General features: G+C 37.9%; 1 protein-coding gene across 1 annotated transcript in view; it reads right to left on the bottom strand.

Annotated features, from left to right (window-relative positions):
- Window positions 1-335: 335 nt before the first annotated feature.
- The window catches only part of LOC122667200, a 53,437-nt gene continuing 31,214 nt past the window's right edge, over window positions 336-22,558 (bottom strand). The window contains exons 10-17 of the mRNA XM_043863436.1: window positions 19,771-20,593; window positions 19,634-19,689; window positions 19,070-19,149; window positions 18,866-18,948; window positions 18,687-18,766; window positions 8,557-8,636; window positions 4,491-4,536; window positions 336-1,734 (exon numbers count right to left, since the gene is read on the bottom strand). Coding sequence (XP_043719371.1) covers window positions 445-1,734; window positions 4,491-4,536; window positions 8,557-8,636; window positions 18,687-18,766; window positions 18,866-18,948; window positions 19,070-19,149; window positions 19,634-19,689; window positions 19,771-20,593 — 2,538 coding nt within the window. The 3' untranslated portion in view covers window positions 336-444. The remainder of the gene's footprint in view (window positions 1,735-4,490; window positions 4,537-8,556; window positions 8,637-18,686; window positions 18,767-18,865; window positions 18,949-19,069; window positions 19,150-19,633; window positions 19,690-19,770; window positions 20,594-22,558) is intronic.

The raw sequence follows: 22,558 nt of genomic DNA, 5'->3' as shown, positions 1-22,558 counted from the left end.
GAAGTACACAATAAAACTACCTTCCCAGAATTCTAGTTTGTTTGTTAAGGAAAGCAACACATTGTTTTCTAGTCCCATAAAAGAGAAGAGAACAAAGAATGAATACCATAAAAAAGGTTAAGAAAGTTGGACAAATGTTTTATTTCCATTACACAAGAAGGATCAGTTGTATATTTTTTATTTTGTTTTAGGTAGAATAATAACAAACAGTAAGAAATATCTTACCAGTTGTAGGGGTTTAACGGATGGATTGATAGCCAAGTGAAAAAAAAAGCATCAAATTGGAGTAACTGTTGCTCTCAGCTGTCAATGTTGGATATTGACTAATCAAGGAATGGAATTGAATTGGATATATGCATTGATTATAGAGCCTGTGCAATAAAGAATTAAAATACAAAAAGGGAAGAGAGGAAAGCCTGTGGCTTCACACAGCTTTCGTTTAAATCAATGCTGATATTGGTGTGGTGTATGTTGACAGAAAGAAGAGCTAACATTCTTGTCTCCGGTGTTTACACCTTGTGAACAACAATGACCCCCACTCTCATTTGCTATATTTCCTACAACTATACTGCGAACTCCATTTCTTGAGTTGTTCCCCTTGAACTCCGAACTATTCCTTCTCCCAAGAAATCTTGGGGTTACACAGTCATTCCACTTGCGCTGCCTGAAGTACTTCCTCCCTAAGCCATATGAAGAACCCCTCGCTCGCTCAACTACATCCTGGTTATTCTCTCTGGTAACTGGTGCATCTGGTCTTGCGCCTGATGTACTCGGAATGCTTGGGTCCATGTTATGAGCTACCACACAGTGGCTGGGCTGCTGAACTGCTTCTCCATGTCCATGCATCACCATAGGATCAGGAGCAGATGGTGAGGGTCGAGGATTGCTTTTCTCACGTGGAAATGGAGGTAATGGTGGGAAGGGAAGGAAAGGAACCCCTGGTGCAATGGACCAACAGTCAATGGTTTCGGTCTGGAGCATCCCCAACTGCTGCACAAGGCGGAACGGAATACCATATGACACATGCAAGTGAGAAAGGAATCTCTCCTGGGGATGCCCTGTAATCACTTCTAAACCACAATCTGAAGGGCTAGCAATTTGTGTGGAAAGACTGGCTGTAATAGATGGTCCAACATTGGATGAACCTGCTGGACCATTAAGATGAGATGCAAACCCAGGTGGTACATCTTCTTCGATGTGCTGCACTGCATCAACCCTATCTGAAACTTCATCCTGCTGAGAAAGATTCTTAACACAGCCACTGCATGTCTTCTTTTCTCTGTTCACGTCAATTACCTGGTCCAGCACTGTGTCACTGATCTCAAGCTTCAGTGAGCTTGGATCCATTTTCTCTCCTGAATTTGGCCCAATTTTCTGTTCTTCAAAATGCTGAGCGGGTGGGTCGTCTTTCTTCTCTGCAGGCTGATCCCAGCGACTTTTACGCTTGCGTTTCCTTGTCCCACTAGCTGGACAGCTGCCAACAGCAGGCATGGAACTGCCCTCCTGGGTATTAGTTTCAACAGGAGTTGGCACAGATGTTGCTTGGCTAACAGAATTAATTACTTCTGTGGGTCTTAAACCTGGATCATGCCAGCGTTTATATGATGATGCAAACCAATTGCTGTTTGGCCCACTTTGGGGTTCCAACTTGCTATCATCTCTGTCGAAGTAGTTAAACCTTCTGCTGTAACGGGGAATCCATCTATCTCGGAAGGTTCTCGCAATTTGATGAACCTGATGGTGCTCAGTATTAGTTCGAAGAAAAAAGAAAAAAACTAAAGAACCAGAATAAAAGGCTTTGTATGAAATAATGCTAACCAATATCTAATCTAAAGCTACAATAGATCAACATGAACTAAAACATAAAACCCAGATGTAAGTGCCAAAACAAAGCAAAGGTTATATTCAATCTCGAAATAAAATCAAAGAAGCATGTAGCATAGGAAAGGAAACAGTTGTTGTATCATATGTTCGTAATGTTTTCATTTTTCCAATAAAGGGTTACTTAACCAAAAAATATAAAAAATAAAAAAGGAAAGCAGTACTGGAATATGAAATGTTCACAAGCCTTATTGTGAAAGTCAGTCTATTGCAAGCATAGTTATCAAGACATCGCCTAGGCGTCCAGGCTCCTTGGCAGCCTTGCCACCTTGTTGAAGGTGCCTTGTTTTTGGACCTTCTCCAACACTTGGTCGTCCTGCCGCCTAGATAACTACGATTGCAAGGTTTTAAGTACCCTACCATATCCGCTGATACTAATTGATACGTATCATATCTTTAAGGTGTCGATAAAAAAAAAGGTGTACCCAGTGCACGAGGTTGGGTCATAATGTATGCAGCCTTACCCCTGCCTTCGCAGAGAGGCTGTTTCCAGATGTATTGACTTTAAGGTGCCGATACGATACCTAAAAAAATGAATTGACTGTATCGATATGGTCGATGCATTGTCGTTACCTACAATACACTTAATACATCTCTTATAAACTACAAAACACGATCCATGACTGCAAAACACTTACCAAGAGAAAAATCAACTTGATTCCTTGCTTCTTACTGGCAAAAATGACTCAAGTAGTGTTGATTTCATCATCATTTGGGGATTAAACAGGTTGCAATCAAGGATCAAAACCAAATTTATTTTGCGCAAGAAAATTTATCTATCAAAACTTTGAATTTTTTGCTTAAATATTGATTTTGCAATGGATCACTACATTAGTGAAATAAAACCTGAATGGTTGCATTTTTAAGAATGATGTATGCAGCTAATACCTAATTCTTCCCCAAACTGAAAATGACATACGAATATATGTAAGAAACCTCATCCTTTATATATAATCAATTGAATGCAATTGTCTCATCATACTTTGTTCTCCTTTTTATACATATATATTTTACATATTACTTATTTATAGTGTTTTATGCTTCAAAGCTGTATTTTGCATGTATCCTAAGCATTTCCATACATTTCTTGACCATTTCCATGTGTATTTTGCGTCTCTTAGATACAATACGATAGTTGATACCAATACTTTAAACCTTGGTCTATTGTCCTCTAATCTATTTGCAAAGAATTATAGATACACTTAATGCAAGACAGATTTTAAAAACTTCAAACAATCCCAGCCTGAACCGAGATAAACCTGTATATTCTTTTCTCCAATCCTCGTACAAGATGCGAGAGAATCAAATTGCTCCATGTACTTTTGCAACTGATAAATTCCCTTGCCGAAGAGAATTTAACTTGTCTTGGAGGCGAACTCTGAAAGTAGGTGGCAAGTACTTGTCTCTCAGTTCTTCTTTCATCTCTTCCCAAGTGACAGGTGCTCTACCATGAAAAATTATAATCCTAACATCACCATTATTCCAAAAACTGCATAATGCAGGAACATGATAACAGCAGCCTTGCAGTTCTGGCTTTGGGTCAATTTCTTGTTTCAAAAAATGAACCACTGGTTTACTATTGATTCTCCAATCATGGACCACTTTTAGATTTTATTTTATTATTTTATGTAAGTAGTTAGGCTGGATTAGGATATATAAACCCAGACCTGTTTTTTTACTGATTTTTACCGATTTTATTTGGGATAGGACACTCCAAATAGCTTGCGGCTAAGAAGAGTCAAGATTCAGTTTTAGTTTCTTTAAGTTAGTAGGTTGTGGGGTCAAGATAGGAACCTTCCAACTCAGCCCACACATGACGGATGTTCTCTTTTCTGTTTCGGTTTCTTTAATTGAGTGTCTAGGTAACTCCTATTGCTGTCCATGCATGGGAGTCTCCTTATTTAACTCTGTTTTGTTATAGTTTTCTTTTTAAAGTCTGTTTGTCTTATATTATAGTTATAAATACATGTAAGGGGATATGATTTGGTTTGTTTTAAAATTGAGGTTGTTGCTTCATTCCTTTCTCTTTCCTATCTTCCCCACACCAAACAAATAGGGTTTCCCCTTTCTCCCTCTTCCTGTGTTCTCTCTCCTCTCATTTTTCTCTCTTCCCACCACCAATAGATCCATCTTTTTTATCTGCATCACTGCACCCATGGATTAGTCAACTAAACTCATGTCTTGTAAACCGGTACACCCAGCTACAAAATGATGTATTTTTGTTTTGCATGATACAATATATATATATTTTCCATTTTGGATTAATAATCGGTAAAAACAAAGTTAATTTAACATGAGACCAGAGGTCCAGAAATATATGATCTGTTACATCAAACAAAATAAGATCAGGTGCAGAAACCAGCAGCAAACAAAGCAGGAATGCAAAGTAAAGAACTCAGAACTTGAAGTTCTCACAAGTTAAGTACACATTCATATTAAGAATAATTCAAACAGAGAAACTACGCCTAGCATGATAACAGAGAGAACAAACACTGTTCATCACTTGAAAGGATTCTCAATAAGAAGCTTAAATTTTTTTTTTTCCAATCTGAAACCACATTAAAGTTCTTTAGAGATAGGAAGAGAAGCCACAAAGTATAAGACAATACCTGTACATCAGTATGTCTAGTCAGTGTAAGTATTGAGTCCTTAAAGCTGCACAGAAATACTACATCAAGAACAAGACGAGAAAAGCTCCAAAATTTTATGTTCCCCTGAAACTAATCAATGAGAACAAGGGGAAGAGAGTACAACATCTATAATTCGTATAGTTTAGTAGCAATGATTTCTGTAAGCTTGTAAGTCCATATGCTTGTTAGTATTGTGAGTGGGTGTGTCTGTCTTTGAAGGGAAAGAAGGGTTCCATCCGGATCGTCGCAGATTTGAGTTGGTCATGTTGCAAACTACCCAACCCAAACCTGACCCAACATTAAATTGGGCAAGCGTTTAGTCAAGCCATAGCCAAGGGAAAAGAGAGGGGGGGGGGGGAAGTGGGGAGGGGCAGGAGGATAAATAGAAGGTGTGGGATGTTAACACACCAGGCAAAATACTAAAAGTTTCAACCATTTGGCAAACACAAAATCCCATAGCCTAAATAGTTTGTCACTGGAAAATCACGTAATGGGAAATTATACATAGGAATATTTCAGATTCAACTCAGCAAAACATTGTTCTTTTCGGCAAACTTCACGTCCTCGCAGTGACTATCCGAAGAAACCTGAATGGCTACATGCAAAACCATTTGATCACTGATTCAAAAGAAGTTCTAATTTGATGATGTTCCCTATTCTATTGGAAAATCACATAATGGTTGTCTGATATTGTTGAAAACTCGAAATTGGAATCCTAGTTATGAACATGGAAGAAGAACTCGACTGAAACCTATTGAAACCACCGAGTTAACTCGGTTTCGCAGGTTTTCGAGACGAGTTAAAGGGTGATTTTAAAAAAACCAGGGTTTCGATCGAAATTCGATGGTTTCGACCGAGATGTTGGTAATTTCACAAGTTTTGACACTTATGCCCATCGAAACTTGGGGAAACCTGGTTCGAAAACAGTACAGATACTTAAATATGGCAGTAACCATGCCAGAAACCAGGATGTTTTTGTATTTGTATTTCATTTACTTAAGATCTTATTCATAAATAAGCAAATACCCTTTGAATCCAATAAAAATAGTTAAAAATCAAATTCCAAAAGGAAAAAAAGACAACCCCCCAATTCAAGAATAAAAACTAGATTTTCGGCGGTAGGTGCAATTTTCAACTTTCTAATGCTGGGGTTTTTCTCAAATCTAAAAATTTCATAAATCTTAATATGGTAAAACATTGCTAAAAACCAAAAGTGCGGCAAAATATTCATTTGTTTTGATGTCCAAAAAATTATTTTCATTCAAAGCGATTTTGACAGCATTCGCGCACACCAAATTAAGTTTGAACGGTACTTAACTCCTTCAATATAAACCAAATTTAAGCAATCTTGTACTTGTTGGAAAGCAAACAAAACAAAGCTTTCTAACAAATCCAAGATTGCTTAAATCTGATTTATATTGAAGGTGTTATGTTCCGGTCAAACCTTATTCGATACCATGTCCAAGAACAATATATTGTATCAAACTTGGATCAAAACCACAAGTATTATTTTTAGTGTTCTCTGTGTGAAACTAACGCATGGATTGAATTTAAAATGTTAAAAATAGGCAGCACAACAAGAATTAGGGCAAAAAATCAACTTCTGGGCCTCGAAACCAAGGTTCGAGTTAGCCTGGAGAAAGTTCTAGGTTTCGACCGAGATATGGTCGAAACTGAGATGAACTCGGTTTTCTGGCTGGTCGAAACCTGAGTTTTAGAACCTTGGTTATGAAGAACTGATTAGAATTGGCCAATGTTAACCCACTCAACAGTAGTGACAGATTTATAAAAAGGAACATAAAGCCATTCCTGAATTCAACATACATTATATTAAGCTACGACCAAATCCATCCTGAGATGCTTCCTCTCTTCAACGAAATTCCCTAGAATCCATCCAACCCCCCTCACTCTCCCACATAGCATAGCCCCTCTCTTAAGAAAGTTCCTTAATATTACTTCGAATCCAATTCCTTATCTACTAAATACCCTTTTAATCACTTTTTCATTTTGTTCTCTATCAGGTTTAAACCCCATACAGAAAAATTAACAAGAAGCACAGCAACAAAAGAATTGTCTTCTTTAAATACTCATATTCTTTGAAAGTACTATTCAATCTTTGTCTTTTCTCCTAACTACTTGGGATTTTGTCGTGTTCTCTTTCTAATCTTTTTAGGTTTGAATTATTAATACATTTTTGTAATATATCTAACCTTAGGATTTTTTTCGACTTATTCACATTCATATTTAAAATTTTGAATTCTTATCCTATTTAAAATTTTTAGTTATGTAATATTGTTATAGAACTTCTTCTTAGTATTCCATATCATATGCTAACCAAGGTTTTTAAGCATTTTCTGAATTAAAAAGTAAGTTTGTAAATTTTTATGTTTGAACTTTTTAATTTATACAATGGAACATAGTTGTATAGATGTTGGCGTCCAGGCTGCTTTTTTTGGGATGGGCGCCTTGTTGGTGTCACCTTAGTTTTTAAACCCCTCTCCAACGCTTTGGGTCGTCTAGCGCTTTGACAACTATGCTTTGGAAATTTTTTTATTTTTTTATTTCACATATACTTCATATTTGTTTGAAAACAAATAAACTTGCTACTATAGATGTTGCACAAAAAATTGTTTTCAAAATATTTTATTTATTTATTAATTTATTTGGTTTCACATAGGTCTTTTATTCACAGTTGTCAAGCCAATGCCTAAGCATCCAGGCGGCTTTGTTTGGATTGGCGCCTTGGTCACCTTGCTGGTGTTGGCTTAATTTTTGCCCCCCTTGACCACCTTGGTTCTCCTAGACACTGTGACAACTATGATCATGTTTGTTTCAAATTAGCAAATATTGCTTCCACAGATGTTATTTTATATTACTTTATTTTTTCTTGGATTTGTCTTAGCTCCTGAGCACTGCATGAGCTCTATGCCAATAATAGATTGGAATACCCAACTAAAATTTTAGAAGAGATCAACCCAGCAGTGTGTTTGGACGCATTTTTATCTCTAATATGGGATTGATAAGTATGTTCACTATGTTACTGTTCATGTGTATACCATTACTACTTAAGTGACCATTATCTTTCAAGAAGAACACAACAGTAAATAGTAAATAAAACATTTTCTTATTCTGCTGTCCAAATGTCCAATAAACAAAGATTAAAAAGAAAATAAAAAAGGAAATAATGAATAATGGAAGTGTACCAACTTTCACAAAACGAGTAGTCCAGTGTACACATTTTACAACTTGGCTATAGATAGCATACAATTCAATAAATTTCTAATCTGACTATTCTAGCCTAACACAAATCAACTCAGCCTAATGCCATCTCAACTCCTAATCCAAGTGACTTTTCCCCCAATTGAAAAACAGTTCCTCTTCGACACAGATAGCCTCTTGAAATATAAAGTACTTTGCAGCCAGGATATAAGGAAGAAGTGGAAAATTTCAATTGATATAACCTTGATAAATGCTGTTGAAGTATTTATTAAATTATATTTTTGAGCATACATTTGCCCCTCCCAGACCCTACAGTAGCAGGAGCTTCATGTTTTGGGACGCTCTTTTTATATTTTTGAGCATACAGTACAGATGCAAATTTTACTGATCTTTTTTCCCCCTATATGAATGAAATTTTTTGTTTTTGTTTCTAATAGAAAAACCAAAACGTAAAGGCATCAAATAGTCTTTAATCCCTTGGGCTAAGTTGGAGTTTTTGGCAGGAAAGAAGCAACATGGTCTTTTTCAGACTCGTGAGAAAGCAGCATACAATTTACTTAATTTAGCCTCGAGCTATTAAGAAATGTTCCGTTTTGGGTTTGTGCATCAAAGTAATTTCTTGTGGTACCATACTTCCAGGATCAGATACAATACCCTTTGCTCGCTATTTTTCAGTATAGCTGTTGTATAGGGCTTTGTAAAGCATAAGGTCTTTCTTTAGTATAATTATGTAATATCCAGAGGGATCGTGTAAGGATTCCCTTTAGCTCAAGAAACTCTAATATGAGCATGGGATTGGGAGAATGAGCCAGACAGTCATTCTAACCTTTCCATTCCAGGATGAGGTGGGCCTCCATTGATATGTTCTAAGGTAAGGATTCCCTTTAGCGCAAGAAACTCTAATACCTGCACAATAAAATAAAAACAAAAAGATAAATGATGAACTGGTAAATATTTCACAATATGAAGGAGGATATCAACAACTGATCTACAAGATCTCTACTACGGTGGTACAAGCAAACCTTCTGAACAATTTTAAGCTATCAAAAAGTGAAACGGAAGCAATTAGTGCTTTCAAAGCATATTGAAAAGCCTCTTCTAGACACATCACAAATGTAGCAACATGGAACAGGAGGAACATATTCTGAAAGTGATATAGGAGCAATTGATTGGCTAGACCGGACTGACCCAATTTGGCAGCCCATGCCCAGACGCAACCAATCACGCACCAACCAGCCTTTGTGTGGACCAGCCAAGTACCAGCCACCCTATATGTGTGGAGCATCTGCTGGCTAAAACCAGTCCCTTTTTGGCCCTTGATATTCTCAAGAAATATTTAGTAGGATTGAGTCTTTTATATTTTCTTCTTTAGTCTTTTCGTATTCCTAGGTGTATTAATGTATCTCTTTAAATTCTTAGATTAGGAGTCCAAGAGATTGAAGGCTAGTATTTAATGTTTTATGGGAGTTAGTTTCTAGGTGAGTAATTAGTTTAGAATAGTGTGCTAGTCATTAATGTTTCTTGGTTTTAGTTTTTAGGAGTTATTAAAGTCCAAGAGTCATTTTCTTCTTTAAACACCCATGTATCCAACCTTTTGTAACACATTGAATTGAATTATTGAATGAAACAAAAGTTGGAGCCTTGGTGGCCAGACCTGCATTGAAGCAGTCCCCTTCCCCCTCTCCTCAATGTCTTCTCTTCTATCTCTCCCCCTATCAATCTTATCTCTTCTCCTCTCTCTCACGATACTCCCTCTCATAGCCCCGTCTCTTCTTCTATCTTCATCTACAACCCTCCTAGCTATCTCCTTCTTTACATCTTCTTCAATATCTGACCCATCTCCATTAAACCTGCAACTCAACTTAACCTTTCATCTTCCATTCCTTTAAAAAGCCTTACAGCCCTTAACCCCTTTTATACCTCATCTCTTCCACAACACACCAGCCCCTTCCCTCACCTATCCCTCAAAACCGTGGTCTATTTTGACCTTGTCTGTTCACCTCCCAACAGCCTGCAACTTCTCTCTTCATCTAAGATCAGAATCTGATCTTGAAACCTCGTCTTCTCCATTTATCCTATCCCTAACCTCCCTATAAACTAGATCTGATCTCTCTATTACAAATCCGAACCTTCCGCCTGTGTCAGAAAGGCAGTAGTATGGCACCAACAAAGTTGAATAGACATCCTCAGCCTTTAGAGGCACCACGTGATACAAAAAGGAAGTGATCTACACACAACTGGAGCCTTCGGTTTTGACTCTACCATGGACCATGATGTAAAATTTATTTTCCGCATCAGAAAATCCCATTCAATACTGACCCACTGAATAAAAAAGTGCCATGCGACATTTTCAATTTCACATCTATCTATATATTAGAAGGAACTGGAGTGCGGTTGCACCATATTTTTTGGTGTTAATATTTTATTTTATTTCAAAATTCTATATAATGTTCCACTATTGATCATTAATAATCATAGCACCTTTGCAAGACAATTAGACAAATAACAAATTTTTAGATTTTTTAATCCGATTCCTCCTACATAGAAAATTTCCTTCTCCCTATTCCCCACCTCCCCACTTATGTCTCTCTCCTAATATCATATATCACCTCACTAGAATCTCACCATTCTCTCCTGCACCTGCTTACATATCTCCCATTTCTACTGGTGGGGTGAGGGGGGGGGGGGTAAGCAAGGTTCTAAAACTCGGTCGAGTTTTCCGAGATCTCGAGATCTCGGCGAGACAGTGTATTTTTTGTTTTTTATGTTTCGGAATTATGTTTCGATGGGCATATGGCCATAGTTGGCTCCGAAACTATAAGGTAAGCTTGTTTTAGGCTTAATAAACATATTTAAAGGTTCAAATTGAAAAAAAAAAAAAAAAAATTTGGTGTTTTGGATTTGCACCCTTGGTTGGCAGTAAAGGCCGAACCCTTAATGTAATATTGCCTATTCTACATATTGTTTGAATGATATGAGACATAATTGGCAAGTAAAACAAGTAAATTATGCACATAATATTGAATCATTATTTAAGAAATAGTTGAAGACTTAAAGTTTCTACTACAAACCACAAGATACAATAAAGTGTTCACAATGCATAGTACAAAGACACCCAACCTAAGTACAATGAATAATACATAAGTCATAGACACCTTAGTACCCTAGTCTTCCGCGTCTTAACTCCCAAGTCCCAACAATACAATACTATGACTCTATGAGTACTGAGTAGGTCGATATTTTCGAAATATTCGAGATTTCACCGAGATTTCTCCGAGATTCTCAAAATATTCGAAATCTCGGTCGAGTTTTTTGAAATTGTGCATATTTTGTGTCTTGTATGTCATCTCGTCTCGAGAAGCTCGAGTTTTCCGAGTTTTCCGAGATCATCTTGGCAAGATTTTGAACTATGGGGGTAAGTAGGAAGAACCCCTAAAGCCCTCCCGGATAGGATCCCAAGTCAAAACCCCACTCAGATAAAAACCCGAAAAATTGATTGAAATCTCAAAACTCTTAGATTAGCACCAAACTCTAAGAAACAGTAGTCAATAGGTGATGCAGATCCAAAGACCTACATCTGCATGAAGAAGAAGAAGCAGCCCTAGGAGTAGGGCCGAGTGTGGTTGGAGCCTTAATTTATTTCAGCAGCTTTAGTTTATTTTTGCATTCCATACTTAGTTTATTTACCAGTCTATTTGTAAACTTAAATTGAACTGGTTCAAACCATGTTCCAATTTAAGTGATTTAATCCTATTAGTTGCTTAGGAATCTTTTTATTTAAGTTGTTTAGCTTTAAATTTAAGTTGTCCTACCCCTCCACGATTTATGTAGAGAGGGTGATTTAGATTTGTAATAGGAATTCAGCCAAGGATTCAAATTCCTAGGCTGAATAGGATTTGGACCATTGGCCATATTATAAATAAACAAATCGTGGGAGGCTCCCCCACAATTTCAGACTTCAAAAAAATAGTTTTCTGCTTGCATCTCCAGTTGACTCCTTGTGTCTTGTAGACCGGGAGGATCTGCTACTCATCTCCTCACATCTTGTAGATCGAGAGAACCTATCTTCTATCTTCAAAGCTGCTGCCATTGCAGATCTGCTGTTCAAGTAAGTAGTTTACTGTTTTAGCAATCATCCTTCTTCTCCTAATCCTCTAACCTAAGCCCATCGATTCCCAATATCACCCCCTCCATTAATCCTAATCGATTCACTAAACCCTAGCTCATCTTCAATCTGTCCAGCCTTATTCCATCATTTAGAATTCATTCAAATTTCAACCACAACATCCCCACAGTAATCCCTACACTCAATCCAAGCTTCTGCCCCATCCCCACATCAAAACACTAATCTCCCTCAACTCCTATTAAAGCCCTAAAACCCTAAAATTCCCATAGCTCATTCCTACAATCAGATTCTGTCCAAATTTGGTTCGAATCTTCCCCTCACCATTAGGGAAGCTCGATCCTAACCCCTGCCCAAAACTCTCACTCTAAACCCTAAAACTCTCCAATCTCATCTATTCCAAAACCCAAACCCGAAACCATAATTTTCTATTTTTGTTATTCTCATTAGACTCTATAAACGTACCTAGCATTACCATATAAGACTTACCTCCATTATCCTAATCCTAATTGTCTTAAAACCTCAATTCTGCCCCCATCGAACCAGCAGCTCTACAGGTCCTGGTTGTCTGGCTCCTAGTAGGTCTCCTACCTATCTAGGAGTACATTAATAGGAACGATAAGAACCCTTCAAAAGATGAGAATGATCTGATGAGCGATTTGGGAGTAATTTAGGAAACAGTGAACTCACGGGCGGAGATCTTAGAAACGGTAAAATTGAAATTAAATTCAACCCAACCAACAGAATTGAATTCTATTTGGGTTGACTCTTAATTTCAACAATCTAATCCAAACCTCCAAGTTATTATAGAAATCACATGGCAGATCAAAACTAATTTGAAAAACTCAGGTCTGAAATAGAACATTGGACAGAAATCATGAGAATTTAAATTAAATCAGATCTGTGAATCAGATCAGCAATTAGCCTAGATCAAGGGATTGTCTTAGACTCTTAGAGAGGCCTTGAATGCCCTAAAAGATGGAGGGATTCCGATGGAAAGATTCCACACTACAGGGAATCTCGTTTTCAGCAAAAGGGACTAAAACACAGGGTAGCTGACAGCCTGACAGGTCAAACTGAGATGGTTCTTGCTGTGATTTGATTCTCAGCATGTACAGTATGTAATCAACACTAAAAGAGAATGATAAACCTACCCAAATTATGATTACATAGATAACAGCAAGCTTGAATCAAATCAGATGAAACAACAATTACTTGAGGAAGAAAAAACAGAGAACAAAAAGTAAGAAAACGATAACTATGGCTTCCCACCAACAAGGTACAGAATCATACTGCCCTCCAAGGATATCTCACCCCCAACTGAATTGCACAGCATCCATTGAAGAACACTTCAAACTTAATTCATCATAATACATCTATGAGCCTTGGCTCTTACAAGCTATATATATAGAATACAAAATAAGAATCCTAATCTGACTAGGCAAATCATATCCTATTGCTAATTACAAAACATAGTTGAAAAAGGAATCATAATACTAATAGGAAAACTTAAATAGCTAACTAACCAAGCCTAATCCAGTATGCCTACTTTCTACCCACATTTTAGGCCCATTGAAATGGCCCATTACAATGAAAACACATGGGATCAAAAGCCTAATGCATACATAACCAAACCCAAGGCTTATTTCCACTAAAGTAAGCCCATTTATGTGATTATTTGCATCATGTACTCTCCACTTCTCTCTCCTAATCTAAACAAGTCTCTTTGTTTATATTTATGGGAAAAAGAACCCTGAAAGGCAGCGTGGCACATGCGCCCAGACACAGAGGGGGGCAAAATGACCACCCCGCCCCCATGAACGCTCCCATTGGCCTCCACACTGGCGCTGGGGCCACACTACCTCTCAGGGAACCCTCTCCCCTAACCTAATTTATCTATCCTTATTCTCTTTTACTTGTTTTTCCTAACAACTTTCTTTTTATCTTTTCACCCATCCTAATACCACTCTCTGTCTTTGTCTATCTCTCACTCCCATTCCCTCCCAATTACATAACTCCCCACTCAATCACAGATACCTATTACTCTCCACACACATCCCCCACCCTAAAAAATAAAATCTCAGAAATACAATTACTCCAATTTCAGAAAATTTCATACATAGATGTTGTTTGAGGACAAGATTTTAATATGGTTGCAGGTGTTCTTGACTTAGAGAGGAGTAAGCATGTATATATTGATAAACATTGCATTGTTGATTTCTAGACTTAAGAGAGGAATAAACATTGTATTGTTCGTGAAGCTACTATATTTGATAAGAATGTGCTTTGAGTTGCTTCTCAAAAACAAGAGAAACACCCAGTTAGCTTACTTGGTTTAAGTTCTGGCATTTTCCGAAATACACCTTAATTCTGTAATTGCCCCTAAACATCCAATCAAATTCAATCTAAAACACTTTCAGTTAAACTGTCCTCCCATTTTGGGGGGCAGAATTGTAAATTTAACATTTTAAATTATTGTACACCTTAATTCTGTACTTGCCCCTAAACATCCAATCTAAAACACCTTCAGCTAAACTGTCCTCCCATTTTGAGCGGCAGAATTGTAAATTTTCTTCCTATTTTCTCTCTCCCAACGAACTCTTCTTTTCCTCTCTTCTATCTACTCCTCTTATCTCTTCTATTTTCTCTTATCTTTCCACACTGCAGGCCACTGTTTAGACAAGTTTCAGCAACCTGCAACTTCTGGTAATTAGTTTCTTAATCTCCTGGCTTGCCTAAACCTGTTTTCTCCTATTCTTCTGTTAAGTCCAATAGCTTGCGCTATTTACACATATTTCTGGGCCTGTCCAGCAGCTATAAATTCCTTGGTGCCTTAATTGAGAATCATAGAAATAGCTAGCCACATTACAGTTCAGATTCAGTTTCAAAAGATGGACATGAATTAGGCTGTCTGTTCCACATGATGAGTCATGTTCATAGTTGACAAGGCATCGCCTAGGTGATGCTTAGCTTAATGTCAATACAGTCTGATTGAGAGGGCCAGGGCAATGGGTTGTTCTGTCCATGTGGCTTAACTAAAAAAAAGTTAGGAAAAAATCCAAAAAAGAAGGAAAATGGTTAAAAATGGAAAGAATAGGGAAAATATGATAAAGAAGAGGAGATGAGGCAGCAGGACCCGCTTCTAGAGAAGATTGAAGCAGCGGCCTCATTTTGCCATAGAAGAGGAAGAAGAGGAGGAGGAGGGGAGAGGAGTAAAGAAGAAGTAGTGGCTGCAGCAGGAGAAGTTGCCTTTGAAGTAGAGAAAGATTGCAGCCACCACTGCCTCTGCCCTCGTAACTACCATAGAAGAAGAAGAAGAAAGAGGAAGTGGCATAACTGCACTAGTAATGCAGGACAGATTTGAAAACTTCAAACCCAGAACAGGATCTTAAACCAGGGAATAAGAAACACGTATGGGAAAACTGAGGTTAGAATAAGGCTGATGACTTAAGGGTATGCGTCAGAATAGAAGAAAACCAGGATATTAGCAGTTTAGGAACTTGGAATAGAACAGGGGTGTATGAATATAAGTCTGAAACAAAGTAGAGGTCAATACGAAAGGTCTCGATGCAATCAGCAGGTTAAATTCTTCCTACCGATTTCATGAACAGGGCTGAAACTGCAGGAATCGATCTCAGGGACAGGCTTAAGGAGAAAAGGATGATATCAACAGATCCACCGGTCCAATAGACCTGGAAGTTCAATCGAGTCGTCCTCTCACAGGGGGTGTAGTTCGACCAGAAGATGGACGAAAGTTGATGGTGGGATTTGGTTGGGAGTTGAGGTGATGGAATTAGAAAGTAAGGGACAGAATTAGAAACTAACCAGAGTTTGAGGTCTGAACTTGCAACAGTGAAGATTAATTGTTGACAATAACCTTCTAACAACTTTAGAGTGATGTAGGGACGAAGAACACAATAGATATCAGCCTCCCGAGCTTCCCACCGCAAGGAGTTGACTGGATCGAACACCAGCCCCTTCCTAATAAGATCACACACTAAGAATCTCCATGGAAGAGAAGGCAAGCATGCAAACAGTAGCAATAGGTTGAACTAAAATCGTGGGCTATCCTGTGCGCTCTTGGGTTGCTTTATAGATTAATAGAAAGAAGCAGCAAGGAACCAAAATTAGAAAGTTTCCAATTGGTTCCCCCTTGCTTGGAGTACAAGGCACAATCAGTTTCTGAAATTGATGTGAACTAATTGCTGACAATTACTAATAGTAAAAGTAAAAGGTAGAATTAACTAACTTCAACTAGACCAACTGGACCACTACTTAAATTGAACCAACCGGTTCATACAAGGACATAAGGAATTAAGACAAAATAAAACCCAAACAACCCAAGGCAAAATCGTGGCTGCTAGGCAGCCGCCGCCTTCTTTCTTGAATACACCTTCAGATCTGCATCAACTAAACTCACTGTCTCTGTGTAGTGAAGGCCTATGGGCTTAAAACATTCGTACTGGTTTTGTTTTCTTATATTTTTATTTATAAATAGGTTCCTTTTTTATCCCCATATTTGGAACTACAGCTCCGTTTGTTTCGTCATAAAATTTTACCTGAAAATTTTTCCACGGCAAATTTTACATGTTGAAAAGTTTTCTAATGTTTGTTTCCATAAAAAAAAAAACATTCCAACACTTTCCAACATTTAAAATTTTACATCTAATTTTTTTTTAAGTTCAAATTTTCAAATAAAATTTTACGCCGAAACAAACGGAGCCTACGTTAAAAACATACTTTTACTTTACTCGTGAACCCCCTCCCTTCATATTTACAGTTAAAGAAATAAAATATTTTACATTACACAAAAGCCCCTTACCCCCTAATTATATAGAACCACTTTCCTCCCCTAGGCACCAAGGTGCCATGTCCCTGCTTTGGCTCGCCTAGGTGCCATGAAAATTATGGACGAGTTACAAACTCTGTCTGTTCATTGGAAATTTACCCATTACTTTATAAATCAGCATATAACATATCCATATCAAGTTGCAACATCAAGTAGTCGCCTGTCCTTGAGCATCCAACGGGGACTGAAGTCCCCTGAATACATACTTTAACTCCTTCACTGACATCGAAACCGTACAATTTTTCTGTCTTACTCCCTTCATATCCATTGAAAAATTTCCCCCACTCAGTTTGATATTGCAATCTTCCTGACTACTGACATCAGTATTAAGGCTTCTTCCTTTTCTTACAGCAAGCACCCAGTTATTGGAACAAGTTGCCCCCAATAAAAATCTCTAATTTGAAGGAAGTAGTGCAGCAAACCTGCAATACTCTAGCACCAATTTTCCACCAACTGATAAATTTCTACCATCTACTTACTCTCAGCATCAATCATGGTCTGGAATTGAAACGCATTCCCTTTAACAAGAAGCGAAGATTTTTGCAATAGGTTGGATCATTCAAGACAAAGTTCACATAAACAAGATCCCATAAACTCCCCACGGGTAACAGAGACATGCAATAGGAGGGACGTTTTCCACTTTGCCGTCTTTCTGTGCCACATGTTCTAACAGCTTGACTGCTAGAGTAGTCATTTGCAAATGCAAAACATAAGGTGGTTGGAAGCATATTCAATGAGCTAAATTAGCCAAGAAAATCATACAAGACATCAATCAAGCACCGATGAAAATACTTCTTCCAAAAGAACTCAAAAGAAACATTATGACAGTTGAATGCTACTACTTATTCAAGACCTACAACTTCTATCAATATCATCATTAGAACAGTATGGTAAGAAATCAATCAATACCAAACTTAATATCGAGAAATCAATAACAAATAGAAAAGGATAAGGCTGTTGTTCTTTTCTTTTTAGTTTTATTATTAATTTTTTGTCTTAGCAAGGATCCACGTAGCCGGACCCAGTTAGTTGGGATAAGGTTGAGTTGTTGCAGTTGCTGCATGGTACAAGATCTCAGCGAGATCTTGGCAAGATCTCGAAATTATCTTGGTTTCGCCAGCTCTCAAGACGAGACCAATGGCGATACAAAAAAATGACAATATCTCGGTCAAGTATCTCGGCACTTATCTCGGTCTCAATTCGACTCGAGACCAAACCAAGCTATAAAAAGGCACCCTCTCGGCGAGATTTCGACCTCAACTCGAGAGCTCGCCTCTCTCGCTTTGCTATGAAGGAAAAACACTTGGAGGTGAGGGTTTTGGAGCTCTTTTTTTTTTGATAAATCTCACCTCAACTGAAGATTAAAGCTTGGGGATTCAAGATTGAAGCCTCAACATCAGGAGAGGGAGCTGCATTGCATCTTAAGAGCAGTTTTAAGTACACTTGTATTTGTTTAATCTATGTCTCTTTCCAAGTTTCTAACAATTATTAACAAACCGTCAAATCATCACCATGTATGATTATGAATATGATGCCTAATGCTTAAATGGCTTATAGTTTGATTTTTTTAATTCCTAATGCTTATTTAAGTTGTTTTAGACCTCTACTTTAATTATATGTGCTCTAAATACTGTGCGGAATAGCCTAGGGTAGACCTCATGTACGCCGTAGACAACAAACCTAGGATCCGAAGTAAAATTACCATTTTGAGTTTGAATTTGTAAAAACTAATGTTTCTATTGTGTTTAGAAGGCCTAAAATAGGGTGGATGTCAAGTTTTAGGACCTATCTTGGCCATATGGCCCACCGAAACCCACCACTGAGTTGAGACGGGAAAAAATACACCAACTCGCAGAGATCTCGGCAGAACTCGGTTTCGTGGCCTGGTGAAACCGAGATTTAAAACCTTGAGTTGTTGTATTAACTATATAAACAATGGGAACTACATCTGCATTCACAAAGAAATCTTTTTATAGTGTACTACCTTAAGAAGCTTTCGAAGAATAGGAATTTTCTTAAAGTCCCCCCTGTTCTGCTTCAGTATGTTGTGCAGCATCTGCAGACCTACAAATGAAATTACCATCGTATTCAACATTATGCATCCACAGCTACTAATTAATACTTAATACATGAAGCTGTATGAGTTAAGAGAGGTTTTGCTACCATTTTTGTTGATTATGTCAGTCAAAACTGTCCGTGATTTTGTTTTCATAAGCGCATCAAGAATGATTGAAAGATCTCGGGCACTGCAATTTGGGGGGGGGGGCACCAAGAGAAGTGCTCAGGCAATATTTACGCTACAATTCTCACATGATCAAGTCAATTTTGAAATAGGAATACTGAATTAGCAACAAGATCTGTAAATACCTTTGAAATGCTTCACCATTGCCATTATCTCTCGAAGCTGCAGTGAGAACCAAAAGCTTTAGGTAGCCTTTGCTTGCATCCTGTTTACAACGGAAAGCCTCAGAAACAAGGTCAACCATTGTTGCTTTGCAATATAAATACATGCTCACTGATTGAAACAGAACTGGGAAAATAAAACGAAAAAACATAGCCAAGGAAAAAACAAAAACCATAAAAATGTTGTTTTTGATTCCATGGTTTGGAGAATGAGGTTATCTGTAGCACAGATACCAATCATACCATCACATCAAGTGATCACCGATCGGAAGAGTGTACACCAAAGTACCATGAAATGGCACTTTCAGGGTGAAAGCAACCAGACAATCAAAACAATGGACAAGAAACAATTAAGGTAGAGTGCAAAAAGATCTTCAAGATGGTCACAGCAAATTTTTTACAGCCATTAGAGCGAGAGAGAGAGATTATCATGGCTGCATTTAACCCCTTTTTGAATTCCTTAAAGCTGTAGGATGAACAAAATCACAATGAAAATGAGTCACTTGCTCATGAAAAGATATTACTTACTTTCCGTTTGCTTATTCCCCCATCGCCATCTAGTAACTCATTGAGTTTCTCTTCAACTGCAAGTGCCAAAAGGAAAAAATCATGGTGACTTGTACACAAAACCCTAGAACCAGCAGAAAGCTGCAAAAAGTGCTTACCCCCTTCGAAACGACTACGAATAGCACCATCGACCTGTTTTCTGGGTTTGGCCATAACCTGAGCTTTATTGGCGATAACAGGATAAACAGTGCACTTTCCTTTTTCAATTGAGCTACCTGACCGAGATGCTTTCACACGAGGACGTGACTTTGAAATATTGGGCTTATCCTCAACTGACTCAGATCTTGACTTGTCAGTACCTACTGAACTAGACATGGCTTTCTTCATAGAGTTTACAGTTGAGGATGAACTCTCCAATGTTTGAACATTACACAAATATTTATCTGCGGTTTCTTCCTTTGTTAAAGAAACCTCAACCAATTGAGTGGAAGAAGAGGTTTTTCTCATTCCATCTTCTCTTTGTACAGAAACCTGTGGCGGTACAGAAGAAGATAAAGATTTGCTCAAACTGTCTTCCATTTTCAAAGAGATTCTTGATTGTGATGGTTCACCAAAAGAAAAGGATCCGCTCAGGGTATTTTCCTTCTCTAAAGAAATATTTAACCCCACAGTGGCAGCTTCAGATTTGCTAATGGTATCTCCAGCTTGCAAAGGAATCCCTGTATATTGTGCTGCAGCACCAGCACCATTAACTGTGCTAGTAGATGAAATAATTCCATCCATGGTATCCTCATTGCAGCCATTTTCATCAAACATTAAAGGTTCTGGAAATTCTTCATCTGAATCGCCTCGAACAATTGTTTCAGCATTCAATGGATCTCCACCAATATAACCCCGGCATACAGAAGATCCACAAACACATTTTTTTGCAGCAGCTCCATATACCCGTACATAGTTATAATCAAATGTTACCTCTTCACCCTGATGCAATTAAAACTCTCCTTAGCATACATCCAAAAACTGAATAATACCAAAAAAGCTAATAGACATGAACAAGACAAAATAAAGTAGGAGAAAGGTACAGAGAAGTGGCCCACAACAGAACTATCAGAAGGAAAAGTTACTGTGTTCTTATCAAATAAACAATAATAGCACTCATCATGCTCATGCTAAGTTGCTAACCAAGTCCTATGGCCTATGATACATCAGCAGACTTGACTAAGGCATTAAACATGAACATGCTAGGAATCAAATTTTATTGTTACACATCATCCACCATCCACTTCACATTGTTGACACTTAAGACTCTTTAAAAGCAGTTGATTTAACCCAAAACTCCAGGTCATCTTCAATGAAAACCTTGGGAACTGACTACATCACCTATGTAAATATGGAGAAGCTTTCCGCCCGTACATCTTAAAGAGGTACCAAATACCAACCCACACTATATTTGACAGTACCATTATCTCCTGAAAGTGAGCAACCTGCAAATTCAAGCTCTCCAAACTCTCAAACCCAGGATTAAAAATTGGATAATGGTACAGGTCTATGACAACCACATCAGAACAATTGGCAGAATCTTGTCTATTGAACCTTCATTTTGTAACGGTCTAGCTACCCTGAGATCAACAGATGAAGACAAGCAAGGTCAATGTGCTAACAACCTGAGATCCCTAACAACACCACAGAATTCAAAGTTCCCCACTGCAAAGAAATGACAACAAGAGCGCCAATATAATATCACAAAATCATGCTCAATGGCATCTGAACCACCAAGGCATAAATAATTTTGACACTCCACCTAAGTTTTTTAGTTCAGAGGCTACCAGCACCTACCTATAGTTTCAGCAAGTTCCTTGATTCATCCATACAGAACCTAATTTTAAAATCCCTATGCCATCTATTATTTTAAAACCAAATATTTCCCTACCAAAGACGGAAAAAAATTCAGGTAGCCAATGTTTATATGACCCTTTGACTAGCGGCAACTGAGAAAAAGTTGAAACCCAGCTTGGGGCAGAACCAGGATGAACCTGAGATAGATCAATTACATGTGCAAAAGCAATAACAAGAAAACCATGCATTCAGCATACAACCCGATTTAATATTAATAATAGATCTGCACTTTTTTAATCAGTTACAACATGTAGCAACATCAATGAGCATCGGAGAACAAGAAAATGAACATGTTGCAAGGGCAAAAAAGTAAAATTGACAATCTGAAGAAAGAAAAGGGAAGGAGGGTATCCAATTCAGATGAGAAGATCAAGTATAGTTTATGTCAAATAAAATATGCCTCCCCATAGATGCATAAGAGATCATGAAACTTACATACCATTTCTTAGTTACCTTTTGAGGATAAGCAGCAAATAGAAAAGAATCACTCATATCAGGATTTTTATCCACTGCTGTATTCATCGTGCAGTGCTGCAGGTGCCATGTGTGCCATGTGGGGCCCGCTGTGCACACATGGCACCTGCAGCGCTGCAGTTACAGCAGCGGATAATGATCCCTCATATCGATATGTATATTTCTTTTGATTCAGCTATTTTTATTGCTCAAAAAAAAATGGACTTAGACGTAAGAATCCTCTACAAAGATTGTGCAGGGCATGCAAGCAAACTTCTTGAGAATTGATAACAACAACAACCACTCAGCCTTATCCCAACTAACAGGGGTCAGCTACACAGATCATTGATCTCCAATCAGCTCTAATATGACCTTTCCTTACTTTATCCTTCCTAGCTTGCCACTCATCCATCTCAACATCCTCATCTCCGCTACACTAATTTGATTCCAAGGTTGATCTCCATGATTCCATCTTGGTGTTAATGATGCAGGTGCACTACCTTGGACCGATCCAAACCCGTTTGGGAACCTAGACGGAGATGAACCGGGTCCAATTTGGGTCTTTGGCTAGTAGGATATTTTAGGATTTTTATTTTG

The sequence above is a fragment of the Telopea speciosissima genome, chromosome 7 (genome assembly GCF_018873765.1).
Source record: "Telopea speciosissima isolate NSW1024214 ecotype Mountain lineage chromosome 7, Tspe_v1, whole genome shotgun sequence".
NCBI classification, from domain to species: Eukaryota; Viridiplantae; Streptophyta; class Magnoliopsida; order Proteales; family Proteaceae; genus Telopea; species Telopea speciosissima.
Note: the sequence above shows the minus strand (reverse complement) of the source record. Positions and strands in the feature narration are given on the sequence as shown.